The sequence below is a fragment of the Vigna radiata genome, chromosome 4, assembly GCF_000741045.1.
Source record: "Vigna radiata var. radiata cultivar VC1973A chromosome 4, Vradiata_ver6, whole genome shotgun sequence".
NCBI classification, from domain to species: domain Eukaryota; kingdom Viridiplantae; phylum Streptophyta; class Magnoliopsida; order Fabales; family Fabaceae; genus Vigna; species Vigna radiata.
In genome coordinates this window covers 11,900,559-11,926,756 of record NC_028354.1, presented here as the reverse complement: position 1 = coordinate 11,926,756, position 26,198 = coordinate 11,900,559, and the positions used below count along the sequence as shown (strand labels likewise).

General features: G+C 35.1%; 3 protein-coding genes across 3 annotated transcripts; 2 read left to right on the top strand and 1 right to left on the bottom strand.

The window, feature by feature from the left end:
* The first annotated feature begins 3,432 nt into the window (after positions 1–3,432).
* LOC106758664 (elongation factor P) lies at positions 3,433–7,033 on the top strand. The gene is made up of 7 exons (XM_014641615.2): positions 3,433–3,666; positions 3,742–3,819; positions 3,905–4,011; positions 5,059–5,136; positions 5,395–5,496; positions 6,204–6,285; positions 6,729–7,033. The coding sequence occupies exons 1-7, from the start codon at positions 3,522–3,524 to the stop codon at positions 6,845–6,847; spliced, it is 711 nt and encodes a 236-aa protein (XP_014497101.1). The 5' UTR covers positions 3,433–3,521; the 3' UTR covers positions 6,848–7,033.
* Positions 7,034–7,526: 493 nt separating this feature from the next.
* Positions 7,527–9,528, bottom strand: LOC106758360 (pentatricopeptide repeat-containing protein At1g09900-like). The gene has a single exon (XM_014641291.2). It carries the CDS (start codon positions 9,433–9,435, stop codon positions 7,891–7,893), a length of 1,545 nt encoding a protein of 514 aa, XP_014496777.1. The 5' UTR covers positions 9,436–9,528; the 3' UTR covers positions 7,527–7,890.
* Positions 9,529–17,569: 8,041 nt separating this feature from the next.
* On the top strand, positions 17,570–24,745 carry LOC106759587. The gene is made up of 4 exons (XM_014642834.2): positions 17,570–18,119; positions 18,219–18,522; positions 22,709–22,830; positions 23,942–24,745. The coding sequence occupies exons 1-4, from the start codon at positions 17,994–17,996 to the stop codon at positions 24,383–24,385; spliced, it is 996 nt and encodes a 331-aa protein (XP_014498320.1). The 5' UTR covers positions 17,570–17,993; the 3' UTR covers positions 24,386–24,745.
* The last annotated feature ends 1,453 nt before the right edge of the window (positions 24,746–26,198 follow it).

Genomic DNA, 26,198 nt, shown 5'->3' with positions numbered 1-26,198 from the left:
GCGCCCCAAAAGAGCGCTGGGCGCCCTTTGATTCGGCGTTTGCCAGAAATATGGCGCCCGGGCGCCCCTAAAGGGCGTTGGGCGCACTTTTCAGCTGTTGCTTTTGTTTTTGATAGTTTGGGGGTTCCGGATGTCCGTTTTGGACGTTCTTTAGGTCGTTCTGGAGGTTTTAGACCTTTCCGGAACTGTTGGTGATGGTTTCAAAGTCATTTTCCTTGTCTAAGTATGAGTTCATTGGATTTTGGATCGTTTGTGGTTTTTTTTGAAGTGAAATTAATGTTATATATATGTTTGTACGCAAAGTAAAGTTGAAGGGTTACATGTACATGGTTTTATATTGATTCAGTGAGATAATGTCATGGTATTTGGTAGTTCATGTGTTAAGTTAAGTTTCAAAGTAAAAGTATGGTTATTGGACGTAATTCCATGACCCTCAAGGGAGGTTACATGGTGGTGCCACTGTAGTTTATCGTGATTGACCGTATGAATGGCCGAAGTTCAAGATGGGGTTTACCTAGACATTCTAATGACCATCCATGCTCAATTAGAGAGTGATGAGTCATGTGGTGAGAATAACAGGAGATCCTAGTCTTGGGTGTCTCCATTTATGGGCCAAGATGAGTTTGGTTGGACTTACACTTGTGTGTGGTCGGGTGAAACCCCTCGGCAATGGCTTTGCAAAGCAGTAGGGCCACCACAAGTGCACAAACCCCTGGAACTCGACATTTCATACTAGTCCGGACGGTCAAATCACGTGGTCTATCATTGGTATCAATCAAATGCATTCATTTACAGTTTGTGTTGTATTATTGTCATTACATGCTTGAAATACTTTATTGATAACATGTTTTATTTTATTATACCTAGCTTACCCTTGCAATTGTTTGTTGTATGTGCTTGCCTTTCCCCCTTGCGATGATCATCCAATCCTTTGGATGTGAGCAGTAGCTGATGATGTACCCTTGGAGTGAGCATTGGAAAACGAAGAAGACACAACTTCCAGTTCTTAGGACCTTTTCTAGCTTTTGTTTTGACATGTTCTATATTTTTGGAAACACTCTTTAGGCATCCTTAAATCTTTAGTTGGTCATGTATTTTGGAGAATTATTAAACTTGTATCATATTTTAAATTTCATCCACATTTTTGGATGACTATATGCTTAATACTGTCCTTTATTAACTCCTAACTGCTTTCTCGTACTATAATAGCTGAATCCTATTATATGTATGTCTATATAATATTTGGGATGTCACATTTATTGTTCGATAAATAATATATGATTAAAATTACTTGATAAATAAAATAGTATTATCAAATACTAACTGCAATTCTATATAAATGAAGTAAATAAACAATTCATAAAATAATATAAATAATTACATCAGTTAATTTTAATAAAAAATAGTATAAATTATACCATATATTATATATAGTATAATTTATAAAATTAAAACTTAGCATTTACATTCATTTATATACACTATAATTATTTATATTTTTAATCACTAGTTCAATAAATTTGTTTAGAGAAAAATTAAGACTTTCTCAGTTTTTATCACATATTTACCCATATTAACTAATTTTTACTCCTCTAAAGTAATTATGAATAACTAATTACCCAGTACAAATAACTAGGTTTAATACCTATTTTGGTCCCTACTTTTATGGGTTTGGTTCAAAATGATCCTACCTTTTAAAAAAATTCAGTAAGGTCCATAATTTGTTAAAAATGTTCAGTCCAGTCCTTTTCGCTCACGTCGTTAAAAATCTAACGGTGCAAAATGCCACCGTAGCACAACGTTGCTGAGCTGTGAAGTTTTGAAAACAGTGTCGTCATCGTCCGTCACGAACCACCGCACATCTTTCATCCCCAACTTCAGCATCTCTGCCACGACCTGCGAGATCCTAATGGGGGACCGGTGCCCCAACTGAATCTATGCTCAATCTGTTTTCTTCGACCATGTTCTTCCACAGGGTGTCGTCCCGTTCCTTCATTAAAATAAAATGTTTTATTTTATATTCATCACTTCCAAATACCAAAAAAGAAAAAATATGAAATCTGGATTCTTCCCATATTTCTCTATAATCTGGATTCATTCTGTCATGTTCAACCAAATAGAGAAGAATCTTTGTTTTGAGGAATTGGGTATGATCTCCGTGCTCGGATAGATCCTCCGCTCCTCTCCTCGGCATTCGTGCCTGGTATCGATTTTTGGGTGTTAGCCAAAAAGCTTTCTTTCCTTTGCTCCATTAAATATTCCCTTTCTTTTTCCTTTGGTGAGTGCCTTGTGGTGTGGTGGTCGGGGAGTGCCTTTGTCGAAACTTCACCCTTTCTGTTTCACGAAATTTCCAACCTTTCTCCAATCACTTTCATTCTCTCCACCACCCATCACCCAACAAGGTAACCCTAATCTAAAAACCTGAACAAAGTTTTCTTTTTATTTATTTTTTGCTAATTTGAGTACTAGGAAATCCAGTTGAAGCTACTTTGCGGAATCCACTAAATTCATCTTTGATTTCGAGATTCGGATTTTCTTCTTCGACCTCATCTGAACCTACTAGGAATGACCCTGTAAAGTCATGTGAGAAAGAAAAGGTGATTGATCTGTCTGAGAACGGAGGGTATGGAAGGCCACCGTTACTGCACCTCAGAGAATGGAGGGTATGGCTTGGACGGTGATAGTAGCATAACGGAGGGAACGATTTTGGAGAAGGTGGCGGTGGGGAACGAAGCCCAAACATTTCGTCATTTTAAATTGTTTAAAATATTTACACATTGTAATATCCACGTATTAATCAAATTTCACAGTTCAGTAAAGTTGTGTCACAGTAACATTTGCACCGTTAGATTTTTAACTGGGTGAGCGAAAAGGACTGAACTGAACATTTTTTAACAAATTATGAGACCTTATTGAATTTTTTTAAAAGATGGGATCATTTTAAACCAAACTCATAAAAGTAAGGATCAAAATAGATATTAAATCTTTTAACTACAGTCAAATACATTAATTTATATCTAATTTTTTATTCATTTATATTATTCTTCTGCCCGTCTAATATATTTTAAGCTTAATTCTCTTTTACTTATTGTTTTGGAAATTAATAGAGGTTGAAAAATATTTCTAAACCCGAAAGTTGGAAACAATCATAGACTATTACTAATTAGGTTTCTCAAAACTCTTGTATTTTGCACAAAAGAATGAAAAATATTCATAATAGTGTAGAATAGAATATAAATATTATAAATAAATATATTATTAAAGGTTTTAATTATTTAAAATAAACATTTATTATACGGTTTGCAATGATTGAAATTGGTAACTAAAAGAGAATAAATTTAAATTTAGAAAAAACGAAAAAGTCTTGTAAAATTGAATTTAAAAGAAAATAATAAAAAAATATGTTTTTAAATTTTGTTGAAAACAGGTAAATTGTGTTCAGGTGGCGAAACAGAAGAAACTCTCTTATCTTCTTTGTAAGAAGAACACAGAGAAAGAAGCATTCACAGTTTGGAGCAACAATGGTGGCGGGAATCGCAACCTTGAAGCTTAACCTTTCGGCATTTTCCTCTTCAATGTCGAGTTTCACCGCTTCCTCCTCATCCTCTTCGTTCCCCTCGCTTCTTCCAATGCGAACCCCTTCTTCTTCTAAACCCCGATTTTTCAGTGAGTTAACTCGTTCCTTTCCACGCTTTCTCTGACCATGTTCCACTCTTTGCTGACGTGCGCCCTTTCTTTCAGGAATTTACGCCTTGACCAGCAACGACATCAAGGTGGGCACCAACCTCGAAGTCGACGGTGCTCCTTGGCGCGTGATAGGTATTTTTTTTTGCCGCACTTGTGAACGGTGGTTTTGGCTCTGGATTGTGATGGTTCTTGACTTGGCTTGCGTTCCACGCTTTAGAATTTCTCCATGTTAAGCCTGGAAAAGGTGCGGCGTTTGTGAGGACCAAGTTGAAGAATTATATCACGGGGAACACGGTGGAGAAAACATTTAGAGCTGGAAGCTCGGTAATGAACATAAAATTGCAATGCTTCTGCTTAATCACTGCGTTTGATTTGATTTATAGGTTCAATAGATGACTGTTTGGGTTCTGTCTTTCGGGTTGGGGATTGAGGGAGATAAGTTTTGTTTTTTGTTGGAAAGTCCATTTAATTGTCATCACCCATAGCCCTCCTTAATTGCGACCTGTGAGAGTGGTTGGTTGTCAATGACTCAGAGATGATTACCTCTGGAGTGTTGACTGGAACGGTTGATTGAATTGTTATAGTGCATATTTGTATATATACCACTATGTTTAATTGTTGTTCCGATCTTAAGTTGGTATTATGTTAGACTCATGACGTTTTGAGCTATTGTCAACTTTTGCTTTTGTGGGCATTCCTGGGCATTTGTGATTGTCCTTAAAAGTTGTTTTAGTGAGTCAAGAAAAGAAGATGTTTATAAACTATCCTTGAACTTGATTCTTAACCAATACGAGGTTGTTTTGAGGGATGGAATAATTTGATTTCTAGATTCAACGGAAGATCAATTGAGTAGTGCCTTTTGGGGCTAGAGATGGAAGGAGATAGGATTATCGCTGGCAAGTCAGCTTAAGAGTGACCACCTTCGCTTCGCCTTAACTGTGGCTTATAATGTTTCTTGTCAGTGTCTAAAAAATAACTATGTATAAAAAAGTTGACTAGAAATGTGAAGTGAAACATCTTAGGGTGCAAGAACAATTACTCTCAAGGATTGAGATCCCGTGTCAAGTAGAGAGATGATATCACCAATGTAGCTGTTGTCTTTATGAAACATGGGTTGTCCTTACTTTAAATCACCAATGTAGAGGAGTTTCTCTACTGAAAAAAAGTACTAGATTTCCAGTATGAAAGATCTCAATAACACTTTTACTTTGTATCCAAATAGTCCGGAAGCTGACATTCCAAGACTTATGCTTTTTTTTACCTTTCTCCATTAAAAAATAAAGATGGGTGAGACTATTTTGCAGGTAGTTGCTCAAAATTTGGATTTTTGGGTTTATCTTTTCTCATTTCATTTGTTCCCTCTTCTGACAGATTGACCAAGCAGATGTATACAAGGAAACAAAGCAGTTCACGTATAAAGATGGTGCTCAATTTGTCTTCATGGACTTGGTAGTATCTGGGACGCATGATTATATAAACTAACAAATTATAGATATGTACATTTTGCTGTTTCTGACTAAATATAATCTCTACCTGTGGGTTACGAACACAAGACTATTGTGAAGATTTATAAAATAATTCAATTAGGTTTATACTCTCTTTTCCAATAGTTCTTTTTCATTTATTACTTGCAATTAGTTAACTAACGAATAACGTACTTAGTTTTGCCATTGTCTCTGTTTAATGTGCTTATTTTAATTTTCGCAGAGTACATATGAGGAGTTTCGTCTGGGTGAAAAGGAAATCGGAGACAGAACAAAGTGGCTAAAAGAAGGAATGGACTGCAATTTGCTGTTATGGAATGGAAAAGTAACAATGTCCTCTCATAATATATTATGCCTTGCAGTGTCTCATACTTTTAATTTTCCAGACCACTTATGATAAAAGTTATAGGATAAGAAGTGGCCTGGTTCTAAAATTTTTATTTATTTAAATATCTTTAAATTTTTTGGTTGCAACTTTTATCCACTTTAACGGTGTTTTGGTTTATAGAAGGGCTGCATTGTTTTTTATGATCTTGGTCTGCAGTGGTATATACATGTTATGGAGTTATATATATATTTTTATATAATTATACTCTTGAATTTTTGTTTCTCCCAAATGCTGTTTTGTCCAGGCTGCTGAGAATAAACTTAATTGTTTTTTTCACGCTTGATCGGTTCAAAGTGTGCTCTAATAGTTATTAGTGGTTTTAGATGTGCTTTGCATGGTAACTAAGATTCTTGCTTATGCATAGATTGGGAGGTACAAGACTTCTCTAACATGACTTTATTTTTTCTGTCGAGAGTGAGTAGTGTGGTTGTTTTAGTATACGTCCTTGATCTAATTTAAAGTATACTGTGATCTTAACCTACTATCGTCTAAGAGTAGAGACACCTTTGCATGATCACTTCAGTGGCAAAATCACGCTAGAGGAGCATTTTCTGATTAGCAGTATTGCATTTAAAAATAAAAAAGATATGTGCAGTTGCTGCAACTGTTCTTGTTTAACAGTTTGTCACTTGATATTTTTTCAGGTTATTGATGTTGATCTCCCTATCACAGTTAAGCTTACTGTAGTTGACGTAGACCCAGGACTTAAGGGTGACACAGCCCAAGGTGATACCATTTTGTTTATACTGCAAACTTCTATTATTATGACCAATTTATATTGCAAACATTGTAAACCATATTTGTATCCAAAAAAAAAAAATGTTACGTTAAAATGAAAATATTGTCTCTCTTCAGCTAGAAGATGATCCTTTGGTCTTTAAGGATCTGTCAAGCGATGAGTTCCTCTAAATGCATAATTCACAATTTGGCATCAGAAATCCATTAAGAGAAAGCAGTTTGAATAGTTTTATTGTTGGTCTTATAAAAGCTAAGATGTATTGAATAGTGGTCAGGATAGGCTTATTAATCAAACCTGTTATCAAAGGGAACACGGTGTGATACCCCATTATGATATTTACTGTTTGTTTCCCTCCATTGTCCTGTATAAATTTTCTCCTTACCTTTCCTTGTAGAACTTACTGTCTCTGATGACAAAATATGATTGACAGGTGGAACAAAACCGGCCACACTCGACACTGGCGCTGTCGTCAATGTCCCACTTTTTGTAAATGTCGGTGATGAAATATTAGTTGATTCAAGAACTGGACAGTACATGAGCCGTGCTTAAGATTTCTCATCAAATTTTGTAATCCAAGTCCCGAGAATTCTTGTTCATTTTGTTCTTTTTAACTTTTTAGGAAATAATTTACGAATGAAGATGGATTACGTTCATTAACCTTAGCAAACTGGCAGTCTTCTATAACATTGAGTTAAAAATGTGTTGTAATATATTTGCGATACTGAAGTTCTTACAGTGATTCGGCTATAATTATCGTACATAACGTTCTTACAGAAAAAAGCCAGGCATATTAACCTTGAAATTGTTCCTTGCAATGAAAAGGAAAATCAGCTTATACGTACGTTGTCTTCGTTTTTTTATTGGAACTAGCTAAAAGTTGACAACATTTTCCATAAAAATAAACGAAATGAAATTTTTTTCATAAATTAAAAAGATCTAATATATATGTTAGTGTATAGAAGTTTTCTCTTGCAACTTTCAAAAAAATTATTCTAAACTTGTACGTGGATTAATTTTAGTTTGCGGAAAATTTCTTCTTTTCCTAAATATTTTTATTGGAGAAACTTGTCGAAAGATGCATATGGTTGTCTTCTAATTTAAAATTATAGCAATAAGTTCAGGTTTATTTGTGTGTAGTTTGTGCCCATAACTTGTAGTATCCAGTATTTTAGATTGTCGTGACACCTCTCCGTTCAAACGACGAACTTTATCTGTACACATATGAGAATATTATCGTTAACCAACTTATTAAATGTCTAACTCACCATAGCTTTGTCACAAGCCCACGGCAAACCCCTTATGATCTACACCTCATCTCCACTCAGAGCAGAAGTTGCACTTCTCTTTCCACAACTCGGTTCATCCAAAACTCTTATAATTGCAACTCTTTTTGTGAACGTCAGTAACATCATTGCATCATCTTAACAGAGGTATTGAACTTAACTTCTAGCTTTGCCATCCAATACTCATACATGACTTGCCTGCTTTCGTCCATTCACAAACTCTGTTGCCCTTTACAGGAAATTCCTCATCCACTTGGTAGTATGTTGAAACTAAATTTCCAAGCCTTTAATCTACATTCACCTGAATAACTAACTCAACCTAGTCACTTGTTGTTCCTCCCACCCGATTACATTTAGCCTAGGTTCCCTAGTGGGAAAAACTCCTAGCTTCAGGGCAGAACCAAACAAATTACAAGCACAAAACAATCTTCCCTCTTCATTGAGTTCTTTGATCAGCACATCATAAGAAATTTTACTGGGAATTCCCCCACTTGCATGCAAAAGGACCAAAGTTGACACTGCATCTTCCACTCTTCCTCCTGCACAAAGCCCTAGAATCACTTTGTCAAAGGTAATTGCCTCCGGAGAATATCCTAATTTAACCATCTCATTCACAGTTGCAAAAGCATGATCAAATCTCTTCCCCACACACAGTGCCTGGATCATCACCTCAAATGTCCGCTGGTCAACCACTGGACCCCTCTCTTTCATTTTCTCAAACACATCATATGCATCCTGAAGAAGACTGTTTTTCCTCCTTGACCTCTTACACAAACGCCTCACCAGAGTCCCCATCAACCTCACATCCACCTCCAACCCAAGTCCCACCATTTTCTTGTACACCCGAAGGGCTGCTAGAACTTCATTCCACTTCAACAACCCATGTAGCACAGTGTTGTAACTAACACAATCAGGAATACACTCATGCTTCTTCATCAGCTCAAGCACAGCGGCACCCTCCATTGGCCTCCCCTCTCTAGAATACCCTTGAATTAAGGTGTTAAACATGACCACACTGGGCACCAACCCCATTCCAACAACTTCATCGAGCAACTCCATCGCTTCACCTGATCTCCCCACTTTGCACAATCCATCCATCACAGCAGTGTAGGAATAAATATCCGGCTCCAATGAGGTTCCCTTCATACCCATCAACATCTCAAGTGCTTCATCCACCTTCCCCACATAGGACAAACCCTTGAGCAAGCAATTCTTTGCCTGAACACTGGCCTTATAACCCTTTCTTCCCATGGCCTCAAAGGCCTCCCTTGCCTTGTTCACTCTCCCCCTTTTGCAAAGGGAGCTTATGAGTACGGTGAAGGTTGCAGCATCCGGTCGAAACCCTTTTTCCAGAGCAGTGTACAATGCCCTCTTGGCTTCATCCATGTCGTTTTTCTCACAGTGGCACCTTATCATGATGGAGTGGGTACAACAATCTGGCACAAGTTGGAAAGAGGGGAGCTTTGCGAAGATATTGAGACAAATGTCAAGCTCTTGAGCAATTACCAGAGCCATGAGAAGGAGATTGAAATCTGATATGGTTTGGAATTCAAGGTCTTTCTCTAGGATTTGTAGCATTTGGGTCTTGTCGTTGGAGGATGATAAGGTTTTGATCCTGTGGACAAGACCTTTGATTCGAAACCTAGTGGTTCTGTGCTCAAAATTGAGGTCATTTATTGTTGTCTGTGTAATGGGTGAAGGGTAAGTGGCAGAGAGAGAGAGGGATATCTTTCGTGCTCGGATACTACCGGTGGAAATGTTGATTTTCGTAGCAATGTCTGTGAAAAGAGGTGTATTTAGAATACAAGATTGTAAAACATGGTAGCACGTTGGAATTGAAGAAGACATGACCATTAACTTTGAAGGAGGAAGCGTTGCTGCGTCTCGCTCTCTCTGTCTTTGATATTTATCTCCTCTTCCTTTCGGGATAAATGAAACCTTTTCTTTTCTGACACAAAGCTTTTTGTCTTTTTCATTTGGTTTTAGTCTTCCGTTTAAAATAACATCACAATAGAAAACAAAAACAAAACAAAATACAAAAGTTGTCTCATTGAGCATAAAATTTACAATGATGTTTATATGAAATATACGTGATTGTAAATTAAAAGTGTCCTGAACAAAACATTTCATTTATTAAAAAATAAAACTCTCAGTATATCACCATATGCATAAGCTGCCTTCCATTTTTGTGCATTCAGTTGGGAACCGTGAAGAACTTTACATTCAGCGTAGGGTAATCCCCTAAAACAAAACCATATAGGATCAAAACCATGTTTCTGATGCAGGAACAGAAACCAGTTCCATACGTCTGAAACTAAATGTTGTGGAGGCATATATATAGCAGTAATGCATTATGCACAATAATATAGATGTATAGATATAGACAGTAATAGTAAAAATGATGATGATGATGAAGACTTTGGTAGCATATAGTACTAGATATCAGAAGCGCAGTGATTTGCTAAAAGCCTTGAAAGACAGCAAATCCTTATCAAAGGAGGCTTGTTTTCTTGCCTCTCTCTTCCTTCCGATAAATGGTTTCAGCAGTTTCTTCAACACCTTGTGAAACCCTGATCCACCTCCACCACCAGGATGACGTGGCCCTTGCATGATGAGCACTTGATTCACCAGAGGTATCGGAGCAGCGCTGATGAGTGGCGGGTGTGACTTCTGCAACTTTGGTTCCGAGAGGCTGCGACCCAACATCATCCTGCTGAGCTGTGCAGCGTGTGCCTCAAACGACAGCCTCTCGAACTCGTCCAACAAACTGCTCTGTTGGTCGCCAAACCTCGTTCCGACCACTTCCATTTTCCACGCTGTGCTTCCGACCAACACTTGTTTATAGGTGAAATTTGACGGTTGCAGGCTTAAAGGGTTTGCATGTTTTTACTTGATGTGTGTGTGTGTGGAGTGAGTGAGTGAGTCTCTTTCTTATTTCTTATTTCTTTTCTGCTTTTGTTAGGTTAAAGATTGGTTCTTGGAAGAGTCGTCCTTCTCTAAACAAAGTATCAGATTCACCATTCTCGCCATTTTTCAAAACCACCATTTTCAGTGTTTCACTCAAGTCATAACTCATAACTGTTTATATTGTTCTTCCAAAATCAATTTTCGCACCAAAACTCACGTCTTTTCACGATTGAATTATTATGATTGGATTTTTCAAGTCTCCAACAATTCAAATCTGTCAAATACTTTTTTAAGGTTTTATATTTGCATGTTCTTTATTTAGTATAAATATTTAATTTTATAGTAATGCAGGATAAAAATATTATTTATATAATCGCAAATTATTTATTTAGTTTCTAATAGATATATAATCACTGACTCTTTATCCAAAATATGTAAAAAATTGATAATGAAGCACACTATCAAAAATAAGACATTTGGTAATGTAACGTATGAAGATCAAGATAATTTTAAAAATAAATAAAAACTCAACAAAATTAAGCTCTTCTGTCTTAAATATGTATTATTATGAATATATATATATATATATATATATATATATATATATATATATATATATATATATATATATATATATATATATATATATATAATACAAGTTGTAGTTAGGTTGAGTTTGAATTAAAAATATATAATTAATGAAACCAATTTAAACTAATTTCACTGGTTTGATTTGAATTATAGGGTCAAATATGATAAACACGAAAATAATAAAAGAATAATTTTAATTAAGTTGAACAGTTTACAATTAATATTATTTGAATCGATTTTAAGTAACTTTTTGAAAACAGATCAATGATGATTCGTATTTAGTTCTTGAATTAAGTGTAATCACTAATAGAATTTTTTTAGCGGTAATCTTAAGAACAACACTTAAATAATTAAAAGTATACAATTTATTAAAAAAGTATAAAGTTTGATATAATATGAATTTCGTAATTTCTATTTATTTATCTATTTATAATAATTGATTATATGATTTCGTAATTTCTGTTTCTTTCATTTTGCTTGTAGCTGAGTTTAAATTGACTAGACAAAAAAAAATCATTGGGTGTAGTTGGGGATCTTAACTTTGTATTCGAGAAGCTACATAATGATATGCAACACTTTATTCTTTCTTGCCTCAGAAAATATGTTTCATCTTTTCTATGCTTCTTTGGAAGATCATGTGCCTAAGAAGCTGCAACAAAAAGGATATGTATTAGTTTTATGGTTTAATCATTCACAAAGTTCCTATTTTTGCGTGAAATCTCAATTTCGTCTCGTTCTTTCTGGAATTCTCAATTAGGTCCCAAATTTATGGAAATTGCAACAATTGGATCCTTTCCGTCAAATTGTCTCCAACGGCGTTAGTGTGTGTTTGACGTGGCACACTGTAATCAGTTTCTTAACTGACGTGGCTGACTGAAGTAGGGGTAGCTCAAGCACTTGGATAGTTCAATTTTTTAAATACAAAGAAAATGAAAGTTTTAAACCAAAATTGGGATTGAGATTCTTATTTTATCGAATTAGGGATTGAGATTCTTCTGAGTTCTTCTAGGGTTCGTCCAAAGTTCATTCACAAATTGGGGTATCATTTTGGGGATTTAGGGTTTAATCCAAGTTGTGCTTGAAGATGCATCGCTGTTCGTCTTCGTCATGCAGTGGGTGGCGGAAGCAATAATGTGGTCTGTGGTGGTGGTCGAGGAGGATGTAGCAATGGTGGTCCGTTTTGCTATTATAGGATGAAATGTGTTGTCAAAACTGCAATAACAGTTAAGAACAGAGGTAAGCAATTTTGGGGCTGCCCTAAGTTCAAGGTAAGGTTTTTTCATGGTTTTTTCGTTGTTCTTATTTTGAGTTGGAGGGTGCCTTGATTGGTGTTTTCTTGTCACAGAATGGTGGTGAAGATGGTGGTTGCAATTATTTCACATGGTGTGCAGATCATGGGGTTGTTGAAACGGAAACGAGTGCAAAGTGTGAAGGCAAGTCTGAGTCTTTGTTGAACAGAGAAGCAATGGAAGGTGGATGGAAGATTATAAGTGATTTGGACTTGTTAGTGAAGAAATTGGGAAATAGGCGTAATGTCTTGTTAGGGATTGTCTGTGTTCTTGTTCTGGTGAACATTATTGTACTTACAATAGTGTTTTTTCGTTCATAGGAATTATTTCATTGTACTTATGATGGAATGTACTTAGGATGCAATGAACCAAAGTTATTTTGACTATAAAAGTTTGTATTGTTTGTAACTTTTGGTAAGGAAGTAATTCAAAGTATTGATTGAAACTTTTGGCCAAAATACTCTTCGTAATGAACTGTCAACTAATAAGCACAAGCATATGAAGTGCTTTCAAAGTGAACTGATAAGCACAAATTACGTAAACTTCATAGAATTTACATTAATCTCAAGCACTATATAAAACTAGAATCTATTGATCTTTCTGAGTCATGCCCATTTTGGATCATTCCTGGAGATTTATGGGTAGTAATTGGCAACAGTTATGTGGTTGATAGCTTCACCATTGCAAAAGACAAATTGAGACGTTTGTACCTTTCCATTCAAACACTGCCTCCAATCTTAGCAGAACCATATCTACTATAACTTTTATAACTTTTAATTATAACTTGAGACGTTTGTGCTAAAAGATAAATATGTTTTTCCTTCTAACACCATTTTCAGAAACATTACCATGCTGAAAGATCAACATAACATCAATGCACACAACAGATAAATGGAGTTGCTTGGGTTGCTGATGTACTAGGCACAATTCCTACTTAGGTTGCTGATGTACTAAGCATAGTTCCTACTTGGGTTGCTGATGTACTAGGCACAGTTCCTACTTGGGTTGTTGATGGGCAATGAGTTCTGTTATGGCCATGTTCTCTACATATGCCACATCTTTTCCGCAAGCCAGATTTGGTCATTCTTGATTCATCCTTCCTCATTTCCCATTGCTCTAGTCTTCGTTTTCTCTTTGGTCTTCCAGGAAATACTCTTTTGTGTGGAGGAGACACATCAGGATATTAAGTAATGTTCCACATGTTGGCTCCATTTATAAGATATATAATTGTTGAATATGTCTTCTCATATCTGGACTTCATGTAGCAAGAGTCAATAAATTGTTCTCCATCAATGTTGAGGAACTTCATTGTAGCCAATGAATGACAGCAGAGGATTCCAGTCATCACCCAAGTTCTGCATGTGCATGAGGAGTCATCTATGTTGCCTACGAACTTATCTCCATTGTTAGACATGTGACGAACTTCAAAATAGCTTGTTGCCTGACCAACTGTGTAGAAGAAGACACAATACTTATGAACCACAGTAGTAAATTAAGATAACATAGAAGTCATTAATGGAATTTACCTAGGAATCCAATTTTTAGTTAACTTAGATTCCTTTCTAAATCTAGATAGGATCTTGGGACAAATGGATCCAGTAAATGATGATATGCTTGACATGTTCTTGGCCCATCTTTGATGAGGTAAAGTCGTATCTCCTCCAACAAAGTAATTATGGGTTTACTCCTAGTAGAAACGAGGACATTGTTGAATCCCTCACTCATATTGTTTACTAAGGTGTCACATTTAGCTCTTTCAGTGAACCTTGATCTTGACCAATACCTACAACAAATAATAGAATCATTATTAACATTATATGAATAAGGAATTATGTTCTACTTTTGAAGACTAACCTTGGAGGGATGGCAATCAAATGCTTATAAGCATCTTCGTTCACTGCTCTTATGTTCTACATCAGTATCGTCTTCATCACTTTCTGCTCCACTAATTAATTGTTCAGATTCTCACTCATCATTTGACAAACCTCTATTATTCCCACCCTCTACATTAACATCAAACATGCTGTTAGAACTCACAATGAAACATGGTCCACTAGAGTCGTTTGACATACTTTGGACATCCACTTCCACATTTCCCTCCAAATCTACATGTATATCATCATCTATATCACAACCAACATTGACATCAACAAGCCCCTCCAACCACTCAGTATTTCCATCACCACTACCATTCTCAAAAGACGAATTCCAGCTTCGGATTTCCACATCTGCTTCAACTTCATTCTCTTCTTCACCTTCATGTTCACCATCACCACCAACTTCCTCAACTTGCACTTGTCCATTAACATCACCCATCTCTTCCAACACACCACCAACTTGTTCAACTCCTTCAACCTCTTCCTCCATAACAGCCTCAACTTCCACTTGTTCACCCATCTCTTGTTCTTCACCATCAACATCACCCATCTCTTCCAACACACCACCAACTTGTTCAACTCCAACAACCTCTTCCTCCATAACAGCATCAACTTCCACTTGTTCACCCATCTCTTGTTCTTCACCATCAACATCACCCATTTGTTGTTTTTCACCCATCACTTGTTGTTCACTATCAACATCAACCATCTTTTGTTGTTCACAATCAACATCACCCCTCTCTTCAACTTGTCCTTCAACATTACCAACATATTCCAGCATATGTATGACTTCGGGTTCAGAAACAGGGTGTATGACAAACACATGCACCTCACCATTCAGCCTAGCTAAATTAACCATATGCATGGCAATAATGTCATCACTTAGAGAATCTAACTTATCATCCAACACTAAAGCCCCTCCTACAGAGTACCACAATCTTTAAACCCATGGTATCCCAAAGATTTCACTACACTAACAACCACGAAATAACTCCAAACACATGGGTCAAACATAAACCTAGATGCCTTCCCCCCTTCATACTTAAGTTTCCCATCATTAACTAATTTCCCTCCATGGTGAAAGACAATCTCAATATCCTCGTCCATGGTGCAAAACACTATATATAGGTATTTATACACCTATAATGTAATCACATGACGGCAAAACATGTATTAAAACCATAAACAAAACGCACTCACAAACACACAGACAAAAATCACTTTAAACATGGGGGGACCACAACATTGCAATAAAAAATGGAACACAATCCAACGACGGGGACCACAACATTGCAATAAAAAATGGAACACAATACAACGACGGGGACCACCACCCAACATCGCAATACAAATATTCAATACAAAACCAAACTTTTACTGACCTGGCCACTCGAGATTGCAGCTGAAGAAGGTCCCACAACTCTGATGACGACGACAACTACACACTCTATCAAGGTCAACTTGGATTAAACCCTAAATCCCCAAAATGATACCCCAATTTGTGAATGAACTTTAGATGAACCCTAGAAGAACTTAGAAGAATCTCAATCCCTAATTCGATAAAATAAGAATCCCTAATTCGATAAAATTAATAAAATAATATTTGTAAATATAATTACATGTAGCTTTTTGTTATTTTGCAGCATTTTTTTAGGTCTTGTTCATTTGAGTGAATTTGGGAGAGAGTAATTGAGAAGATTTGATGATAAATTTTTTGTTGTTTATTTGAATAAATTTGAAGGTAAAGGAGAGTGAATTTGGAAGTAATTTTTTTGGTTTAATACCTCTTTTGGTCCCTAGTTAGGAGGGGAAAGTTCAAGTTCGTCCTACCTTTTTTTTTAAAAGTTCAATATGGTCCCAACTTGTGAAAAAATTGTACAATTAAATCCTTTTTGGTCACGACGTTAAATATTTAACGATCCAGCTGACAGCATGGACTGATATGTGCAACGTGACTGTTGAGGGTTCATAACGTGGCTGCCTAAGGGTAAAGATGTCATTATAATTAAACTTAACGTGACAGATGTTAAAAAGTAAGAGGGATTAGGGTTTGGTTTCCTCCCAATTGGTCTTTGAGGTTTGGGAAGTGTTTGGCGAGACATAGGAATGGCTTCCCAGGGTCTTCTTCGTTTTCGAAAATTGAGAATTGCAGAAAACTGAAAAAATTCTTCTCTGCTACCATCGTTACAAGTCTACCAACGTTGCAACAACTAATTGTAAAGGACTGCAACACATGGGAGGAAATAATTTCTTTAGATTCAAATAAAGCAGGACAATTTAGAAACCTGCATCCTCTTTACAATCAAGAAGACTGTTTCCCCAAACTTGGAAGCGTCCAGATTGAAAGATGCAACTCGTTGAAAACAATCTTCATCATGGAAATTGTCTCAACCCTTTCAGAGTTGCTTGAGTTGACTGTAAGGGGTTGCGAAGAATGGATGAAAATAATGTCCTTAGGTTTAAAGCAAGCAAAACAATCTTCTCCTTCCAAACAAATTTGTTTCACCAAACTGCAGAAAATTGAAATTGAAAGTTGCAAAAGGCTTAAAACAATTTTCTTTACAAACATTGTTACAAGCCTTCCGGAGTTGGAACAAATAGTTGTAAAGAACTGCGATGAGTGGGAGGGCATAGTTTCTTCAGATTCAGAAGAAGAAAGACAGTATAGATTCCTTTCCTAAGAAGTTTGTTTTCCCAAATTGAGAAAGATTGAAGTCGAGAAATGCAACAAATTGAAAGCAATCTTTTCTATCCAAGGGTGTTCTTCAGTTGCCAGACAGTTCCTCCAATATCTTATCCCAAATCGCGATTTCTGCAACCCAAACCCTAACTCAGAATTTTTTAACATCTGTCATGTTATGAACTCTCAACAGCCACGTTGCACATATCAGTCACGCTGTCAGCTGGATGGTTAAATATTTAACGCCGTGACCAAAAGGGATTTAATTATACAGTTTTTTCACAAGTTGGGACCACATTGAACTTTTAAAAAAAAGGTTGGACGAACTTGAACTTTCCCCTCCTAACTAGGAACCAAAAGAGGTATTAAGCCAATTTTTTTTAATCTGTCACAAATTAAATCCTACACCGCTTCTCACAAAATTTACTTTAAAATCTGTTCTCACTTATCTCCAAATCTATTCAAATAAAAAAAAAAAATTATCTTTAAATCCTTTTAATTACACTCTCCTAAATCCACTCAAGTAAACAAGTGATTATTGAAGTGACAGCCGTAACAGCGGTAGTATGGTACGGTAAGAAGAGTATTTTAGTCTTTTTATTAACGTGGGATGCACTTAGTAATCAGGGGGTCGTAGAAAATAATAGCCGGCAGAACCACGGGGTTCTCACCAGCCAGACCCATTTCCAACACGAATCCAGCCCATAATGGGGTATACGCGTTCTTCGCCTCGTTTCAATGTCTCTCCTGAGAGAGTGTCCATGATGAAGTAGACTGCGTCAAGTCTTCCATTTTTTCTTTTCCTAATTCTCACTTCACCATTTCTGGTTACAATCTCAATCCAATCTCTATTTCCTCAGTTTTTCTTCTTCCTTCTCTTTCAGATTCCATTCCAAAGGGCTTCTTTATTAATTTTAATTTTTAGTTTTTCCATCCATTTTTCCACTACCACGCCACCCTCTGATTTCAATCTGAAAAGGGTTTCCTCTGATTCCTCTTCCTGTATTCACGTTCCCCCCAATTTTTCCATCGAAGGTGTGTGTTTGAGAGTGTTGCAGCTCGATCACAATGAGAACACACGCTATGCTGTTACTTTTATTGTTGCCTATGGTTATATCTGATGTTTCTGACGCCTCCTTTGTTCTGAAACTCCGAAAGTTGATTGCTCCTGATCCTAACGATGCCAAACCAAAGGTTAGTTTCTTTCTTATGCTTCCGTGCTTTGAATAGTTTTCATTTATTTTAAACTTTTTTGTTTTTCTTACGATGGTTGAATAAAGTTTTCGCCTTTAGGATCCAAACCCTGTTGGTGGAACCAACACGGTCAATAGGGATAGTCCTGTTTCCCCAGTTCCACAACCACAACCACAAGCTTTACCCACAGTGGGTAATGCAAATGATGGACAAAAGAATTCAGTTCCTCCTCCGAACGTACCTCCTCCACCGAAAAAGGATGGTGATGGCGGTGATAAGGATCAGAAACAAGGGAAGGTGGAAAATAAGGGAAAACTTTCACATTCTACCACCACTGAGACTTGTGAGGGGTTGAACAAGTGCACAGATGGTGGCGACTTGCTTGCTTGCGTTTTAAAAACTGGTACTTACTGTTCAGCATTGCTTTTGGTTATTTCATTAAGTCTCATCGACAAATAGTTTGTTTCTTTATTTGTGAGTGTGTATTTAATGTTTTGGTCCACGTGTTATTGGTTGTTCTTTGTGTTTATGTGCTCATAATTGGAGGACATTCACTGTGCACATGCTCATAATTTATTTTCTATGTTCAGAATGACTATATTAAACTGTTAGTCTTTCGATGGTATGGAATTCTAGTTAGATTCTGTTTACCAAATTAATAATGTTTTGATAACTGAATGCTCTTGCACTTCATGGAACATTGTGAATGGTGCTGGCAGTTTTGTATTTGATTTCAAAGCACTTGATACTCATGCAATTTTCCTGCACTTTCACTGTAAGAAAATGGAAATAAATTCATCCTCTGTATCTGCCATTCATAGGATAGCTTCTTTCTTTTAGAAAAGAACAACTTCGATTCAAAGAATGCAAATGAAGCTTGTTTTACTGAATTAACTTGATTTCAAAATTAATCACTGATCCAAAAATTTTCTTTCCTAATCAAAGTGGAAAAGGCAATTGTTGTTGTTCTTAGATTTTAGGTTTCAATTTGATTCCTGGCTTTGGGAAACGAATTTGTATGAGTAATTTAGATTCTCAAGAAGTGTTTAACAAATTTTAAAGTTAGCTTCACAAATCAATGTGATTTAGAATACCTTCTTAAGTATTATTAGTTCTTGGTTGCCTATAGTTCGATTTCATATTTTTTTAGTTTATGGAGAAGTTTATTTCATATTTTTTTCTAGTTATTTATACTTTAAAGTCCCTCCAACCTCCCCTCCCCCAGCCTTTGGTAACCCTGATTGCTCATAGTTCATCAGTTACTAGTTTTAACAATTTCAAATTTTCAATAATGAATTAGTGTCGCTGAAAGAAAATCAATGTGAATTATAATCCCTTGTTAAGTATTATTAGTTCTTGCTTGCCTAAAGTTTGATTTTGAACTAGTTTAGTGACAATTTACAAGTTTTTTATGACCTATTTTGATATATAAATTTTAAGTAAGGTAAGAAACGGGAAAGAGAATTAAAGGAACTTGTGCTATTTCATTTGAACTACTTTTGCACAAGTTAATTTGTATAAACTACCTTCTCTAAATTTTTATTTTTAACCCTTGCATTAACTAATTTTAGTTTATGAAATCCCTCCAACCTCCCCTCCCCCATCATTTGGTAACCCTGATTGCTCATAGTTCATCAGCTACTGGTTGTAACAATTTCAAATTTTCAATAATGAATTAGTGTCGCCTGAAAGGAAATTTCTAGAAGTTAGAAAGAAGTTATTTATTTTTGTACACTTTGAGAGAAATTAACCTGTCAGCAGTAAATGAGTGATCACTGCTTAGTTAATCAAGTGTGTTCTTCGTGGTGCAACTAATCTGTTTTTATGTTGTTCTGCTTCTTCTGCTACACCATATATATTTATGGCATGATGGATTCTTGTGGTATTCCTGTGGCAGTAGTCATTATCATGGAAACACAGATTCAGAAAATGGTCATGGCAGAAAGTTCCCTCCTAAAAAGGACCACTACGACACAATCTAACCCATTTTCATGGGTATGTCCTCGACCAGTGAAACCCTAATGACGAATTGTCAATGTTGACAGTATCAATCTCTTATCATTTTCAGCACACTTGGATCTCTTTTTTTTTTTTTTTTTTTTTTTTTTCTTTCCTCTCCCTGCTGACAAAACTTCAACTATGGTGACATGCGTTTTCAAGTGAACAACCCCACGTTTTCTTCTCTTCCCCTATTTCCCTCCATTTTCCAGTTACCTTCTCTGGCCACCCACCTTTTTTTTTTTTCTTTTCCATCTCGTAACTTCTGTTGCTTCCCTATTCTTTCTACCCTCCACTTTTTCTGTTACTCGGTCATTTGTGGGGTCTAGTGATTAACTTTTATTTTGCATTCGCCCATATGAAACTATGTGTTTTAGCTATAAAGATCAGTGTATTTGCATACTATTATATTTTTATTATTGCTGCCTTGCTTCTGCAATAACCTTCAATCCATCCACCATAACCTTTTTGGCCTTTTCGGTTTTGCTTGGACCCATGAATTGTCTCCCACTATTAACAAACACCGAATAGAATTCTTTTTTAGGCTATGTTTTAGTCTTGAGTTTGATAACTAGTTTGATTGGTTTTGGAAGCCAAATACATTACCGGTTTTGGTGGAGTGTAGGGCCTTGTTTGTTAACTAATTTCAAAAATTGTTTTCTGTTTTTTAAACTCGTGTCCCCCAAAGCACATTTGGAAGTGTTTTTTCCCTGCGTAAGTTTCTATTTTCTAATTTTTTAAAAGTTTGTTCCTTGAACAGAGATCACTTAACAAAACAGAAGAGGATAAGAAAACATCTCCCAGCTGTTTCTGTTTTTTGGTTTTCTAAAATACTTCTTTTGGAAACAATTTTCAAAAGCTAATAGATTTTGGATGAGAAATTAAATGTTGAGTGGTGTAAAATTGTATTATAAATGAGTTATTAAAAAAAAAAAGCGAGAAAAGAATGAGACTCTAATTCTCTCATTTCTTTGGGATAAGGTAAGCCACTGCCTTCTGTAAGACCAAGTGTTTGGTTTTCAGTGTAAAGCACACAGGGTGCCTTTTACCAAAATACTGAGGGATTGGGTACCTTTCCTACATTGACAACTTTTTACCATTTCTTCTTTACTGGGTAAATAGTCAGCTCACTGCAACAAGTATTTGACATATTTTGTTTACAGTACAATAAAAAAAGAACTACAGTCTTATTACAAAAAAAGTAATTCTGTTAATATTGTTTGAACTCTCAATAGTTAAGGTTATTGAATACATGTTTTATCTTAGTAATTGTTACCTTTGTTTATTAAAGTGAAAATTAGTGTTAATATGCAATTAACTTTGAAGAAATCATTAAGGATTTTGAATTTACAAAACAAATAGTAAAGGTTACTTCAAGGTTAATTGCATATTAACATTTAATTTTATATTAATGATAATATTCTCTTTAATTCTTTAATAAACGCATGTTGCTATTATTTACCTTAACCATTACCAGTTGAAACAAAATTAATAGAATTAAAGTTTTTGTATTAGGATTGGTTTTCTTCTTATTGTTCTAAACACAAAATATGTCAATACTTGATGTTCTGATTCGACTATTTGCCCTTCTTTCTTTTATCTTTAAACTGTTTTTGAATATTTATCATATATACCCATTGTGTTCTCCTTCCCTTTGTGTAAATAAATAATTTATAAAAAGGCTAGGTCATTGTTGCTAAACTAGTAATGATTTATTACGGCCTAAATTTGCTTTTAGTTACCCAAAGAGTTTTTTTCAGTCCTTTGGAATTCATTTTGTTAGTTTTGGTCCTCATAAGTTTATTCTTTTTGCTATACTATCTATTAATATTTACAGACTGTTTGTTTCGAACCATGACAATGCGTGTATTTACTGTGCAAAGAGAAATAAGACGACACACAACATCCCAGGGTTTTAGTCCTTATAATTTCATATATGTTAAGAGTTGGATGACTAATTCATAAATTTAAAAGTTGAAGGAGTAAACTTAGTTTGACAAAATAATATATGGACTAAAAACGTAGTTTTCCTTTTAATTTTTAACCAATCATTCCTTGTGGCGGTGGAGCTAGTTTTTAAACTGGCGTAATCCTTTTCTTAAGAGACTGGAAACGGATTAGTTAATTACTACAATCCTATGTGCTTTCATTTTAGAATTGATTTCTTGTAAGACGCAAAGTAAACTTCTATATTCTTCAGTTTTAGTTTAACCTGTTCAACCAGTCACTCTGATCGAGCTTATTTTGAGAATTTTGACTGTTAGTTGTGTGTGGACTTTTGGCCTTTGGTCCTTTATCATGTGAAGAAACACTGCAAGCAATAATGCTGCATGCACCTCTCTATTTTAAATGATGTTTATAATAGGAGATTCCTCCAGTACCCTTTGTTTTTATGAAGCTGGTTCCTTTGTATTTATATTTTTTAAGTGGAACAATGGGAGAAATACTAACTACTAATTATTGAGGTGTACTAAAGCATGTTACTTGTGTTGAAACTATAGGTCAATTTTTTAACTAATGTAGTATTGTTTTCATGAAAGTCAAAATCATGAACTTATTTTGTATTCGTATTCTTTGTAAACTACAACCAGATCCCAAATACTTGGTTGTTCTTCTTCAAAACAAAGGAGATGGCATCATCAACGTGAAGCTTCGTAATGATTTTGAAAATATTCCTGGAGATATAGAAGTTGACAAAAATAAAACGGAAAAGGTATTAATCATATTATCTTAAACTGACCTTTCTTAATTCATGTTATTTTTGTATGAAGTTACTATTTTACTGTGTATATCCCTTGTTCTTCAAACTGAAGCAAGAGGCCTGAGATATACTGCTTCCTGACCACTGTCTATTTATTGTTTATTGTGAGACAAATTGAATACTTAAGTATTATTTTGGACAGACAAAATATCTTCTGTTAAAAAATACCAATGAACATTAGACAAAGGGTTTTGGGTAAATTGAATCAATTTTATTATTTTTCAGGACTCACTGAACAATGAAATTTCAGAATCTGTGTTCGTTTGACTTTATGTAACAGTTACCAAGTTATGAAGTAGAATGGAAAGGACACTAATGACTGTTCATTTATGCTAGGGTAAGGGAGAATGAAAATACATGCAGCAGGAATGAAGGGAAAGAGATTTTAAATATTTTTTACCTTCAAAATTTTAATAGTCTTTAAAACCCATCTTATTTTAGGCAGGAAAGTCTGAACTTTCATTAAATCTCATTCGAATTAATTCTCTTAAATCAATGGAACGTTGGCTGAAAGTGTCGTGTTCCTAGGAGCACATCATTCCATATGTTTTTCTCTTTCCACTGCTGTAATGCTTTCCCACAAGGGGTTAGCTGTTCCCTTATTTTCCATTCCAGTTCATTTTGTTCAACTCGTCCAAACTTATGATACTCTGGAAATATTGAAGTTAATTTAATTCGGATCATAATGTTTGTGTATCTACTTACCTTAAGAAAGTAATTCTTTTACAAACTGTCATAATTTAAATTGTGCAATTTGCAAATCCAGTCAATTATTATTCCACCTCTTGCCGTTACACTACCATAACTTCATTGCTCATACTCCTTGCTCTTCCTTATGCATCTGTCTAAGAAGAACAGGGTGATCTTTCATGTGTAAAGCTCTTATTTGTTGGTTTTTGTACTTGCTGTCTCCAATATCATCTGTTCAAGCTTGTGTGTTTTGTATATTGTTTTAGATATTTTTCATGAGAAATAAAATTGATGACCAAAACTTCTTCCTTTACTCAATTACATTTCGTTTCTACAGTTCCCATCTTACTGCTTATGGACTCTTATTTTTCAGATCAACATCACACGAAGTAGCAGCGAAAGTACCCAATTGACTTTGTATGCTGGAAAAGAGGATTGTGTGCTTCACCTGCTTCATAAACCTGAAAATAACTTTTTTCTGCGTCTTCCTTCTTATGACAAAGTTTTAACTCCAGTAAACGGTGCCTATTTCCTCATATTGATGGTCCTAATGATTGGAGCAACATGGGTTTGCTGCGCTTTTAGGAAGAAACGTCAGAATGAGATTCCATATCAAGAGCTTGAAATGGCCCTGCCTGAGTCTGCTGCAGCTGCCCATATGGAATCTGCTGAAGGTTGGGATCAGGATTGGGATGATGATTGGGACGACAATGTGGCAGTGAAATCACCGGCAGCACTTGCAGCAAGCATTTCGGCAAACGGCCTTACTTCTAGATCATCAAACAAAGATGGATGGGAGACTAACTGGGATGATTAGTTATCAGCAGGCAAAAGATAAGGGAATTGGTATAACGTTTAACCTCAAAGTAGAAAAGAAGGAAGAAATGGAAGCAGAAAGCAGGTGAAGCACAAGAGTCGGGGATGTGACCAATTTTGATGCGTGTCCATGGAAGGGACACAAAAAGGAAAGAGGAAGTGTAATAGTCATAACACATTGGATTTTTGTATTGAACGTGTAATACTGAGAGACTAAAGAAACTGTAAATGAAAATATAGGAGGTAAAGTATATTTTGGTTTTGTCAGATTTATTAGACATACTATTCTTGTGATCTCAAAAATAAGAACTTTTGTAGGCTTCTTTGAGGCTAGTTTTTCTTCAAAAGGTGATTTCTGAAATGTCCTGTTCGGTTGGAAGTCCTTTATTCTCACCAACTAGCTTTCATTGCTCCATTTGACAGTGTATTTTGAAATATTACATGAACTTTTCATATTCTCTAATCTTACAATGTAAATAAGTGCAAAATAGAGATATTATTTTGAGATCAAATCGCATTCCCTTCAAAATTGTCAATATTAAAATCCACGATAGATTTCCCACCCCTTCACACATCGACCTCAAACAAATCAAACAAGGTTTAAACCATTTTTTGGTCTATAAGTTAAGTTCTGATGTTCAGTTTAGCTCTTTTCAAAAATATTAGTCCCTATGATATGAAAAATATATCAAATCAGTCCTATTTATTAACAAATTACAAGTTTTTCATTAAGTGATTTGTTGTTCATAACACCTTCCGTTAACAAATTACAAAATATTGGATACCTAGGTATGAAAACTTGTGATTTATTGTTCATTAAGTGCTGTCATGAGGACTGATTTGATACATTTTTCATATCATAGGGACTAAAGGTTGGCATTTTTAAAAGCGGATACTAAAACTGAACATTAGAACTTAACTTAAAAACCAAAAAAGGGTTTAAACCATCAAACAATGATCGTTTATCAAAGCAAATCTAATAAAAAATCTTCTATGGACAAAATGTTACATTGCTACTTTTGGAAAAAAAAAAAAAAAAAAAAAAGAGGAAGTTGGTGATGCATAAGAGGAAGTGGGAGTAGGATAAAAGATTTGTATCAAAATTCGTAGTAGATACTAAATGAGTACTTTTAATGGATAAATAACAGTTGTAAACATCTGACCAACCCACTTTGTTTAGAATCAAATTATCAAAGAAAAGTTATAAACATGATGCTTGAATAATTGTTTGTAATATGATTTTATAGAATTAAACTTTTTATTAACACTAATGGAATTAAATTTATTTTTGAAATAGACTAATTTTATTTAAACAGACGAATTTTACTTAAACTTATAGTTTACTATGAAACGTATTTGAATTTATCTTTCAGAAATACTAATTTTATTTATACTAGTATTTTATTATGTAATTTTATGTAAATTATACTTTCTGATCAATTTTTTATTTGAGTTTATATTTTACAAATATTTTTTAAAATAACCATATTTAAAATTTTAAAAATAAAAAAATAAAGAATACTGGCTAGTTTAATAATTTACATACATTTTTTTTCAACTAGATAATTCCTAATTTAGAACTTGTGGTAGGTGGAAAGGAAGAAGTGAAGTTGACAAAAGGGAATGCTTTTGTCATCAACGAAATTAAGGTAAATCTAATGTGAATACACAACACAACGCGAATCTAAGACAACCAAAGTAAAACAATCATAAGTGAAAGAGAGAAACTTAAAAAAAAAATATTGTAAATAAGTTTTAAAAAGACTTTCTAAATTGGTTATTTGTAGAACCAAACTAAGGATTTTATTTTAAAT

Bases quoted from the DNA above. Each gene is read 5' to 3' on its own strand.
- LOC106758664 (XM_014641615.2), top strand. From the start codon at position 3,522: ATGGTGGCGGGAATCGCAACCTTGAAGCTTAACCTTTCGGCATTTTCC. The intron at 3,820-3,904 runs GTATTTTTTTTT...TCCACGCTTTAG, and splicing joins TGCTCCTTGGCGCGTGATAG to AATTTCTCCATGTTAAGCCT. The intron at 6,286-6,728 runs GTGATACCATTT...TATGATTGACAG, and splicing joins TAAGGGTGACACAGCCCAAG to GTGGAACAAAACCGGCCACA.
- LOC106758360 (XM_014641291.2), bottom strand. From the start codon at position 9,435: ATGGTCATGTCTTCTTCAATTCCAACGTGCTACCATGTTTTACAATCT.
- LOC106759587 (XM_014642834.2), top strand. From the start codon at position 17,994: ATGAGAACACACGCTATGCTGTTACTTTTATTGTTGCCTATGGTTATA. The intron at 18,120-18,218 runs GTTAGTTTCTTT...TTTCGCCTTTAG, and splicing joins CTAACGATGCCAAACCAAAG to GATCCAAACCCTGTTGGTGG. The intron at 18,523-22,708 runs GTACTTACTGTT...AACTACAACCAG, and splicing joins TGCTTGCGTTTTAAAAACTG to ATCCCAAATACTTGGTTGTT.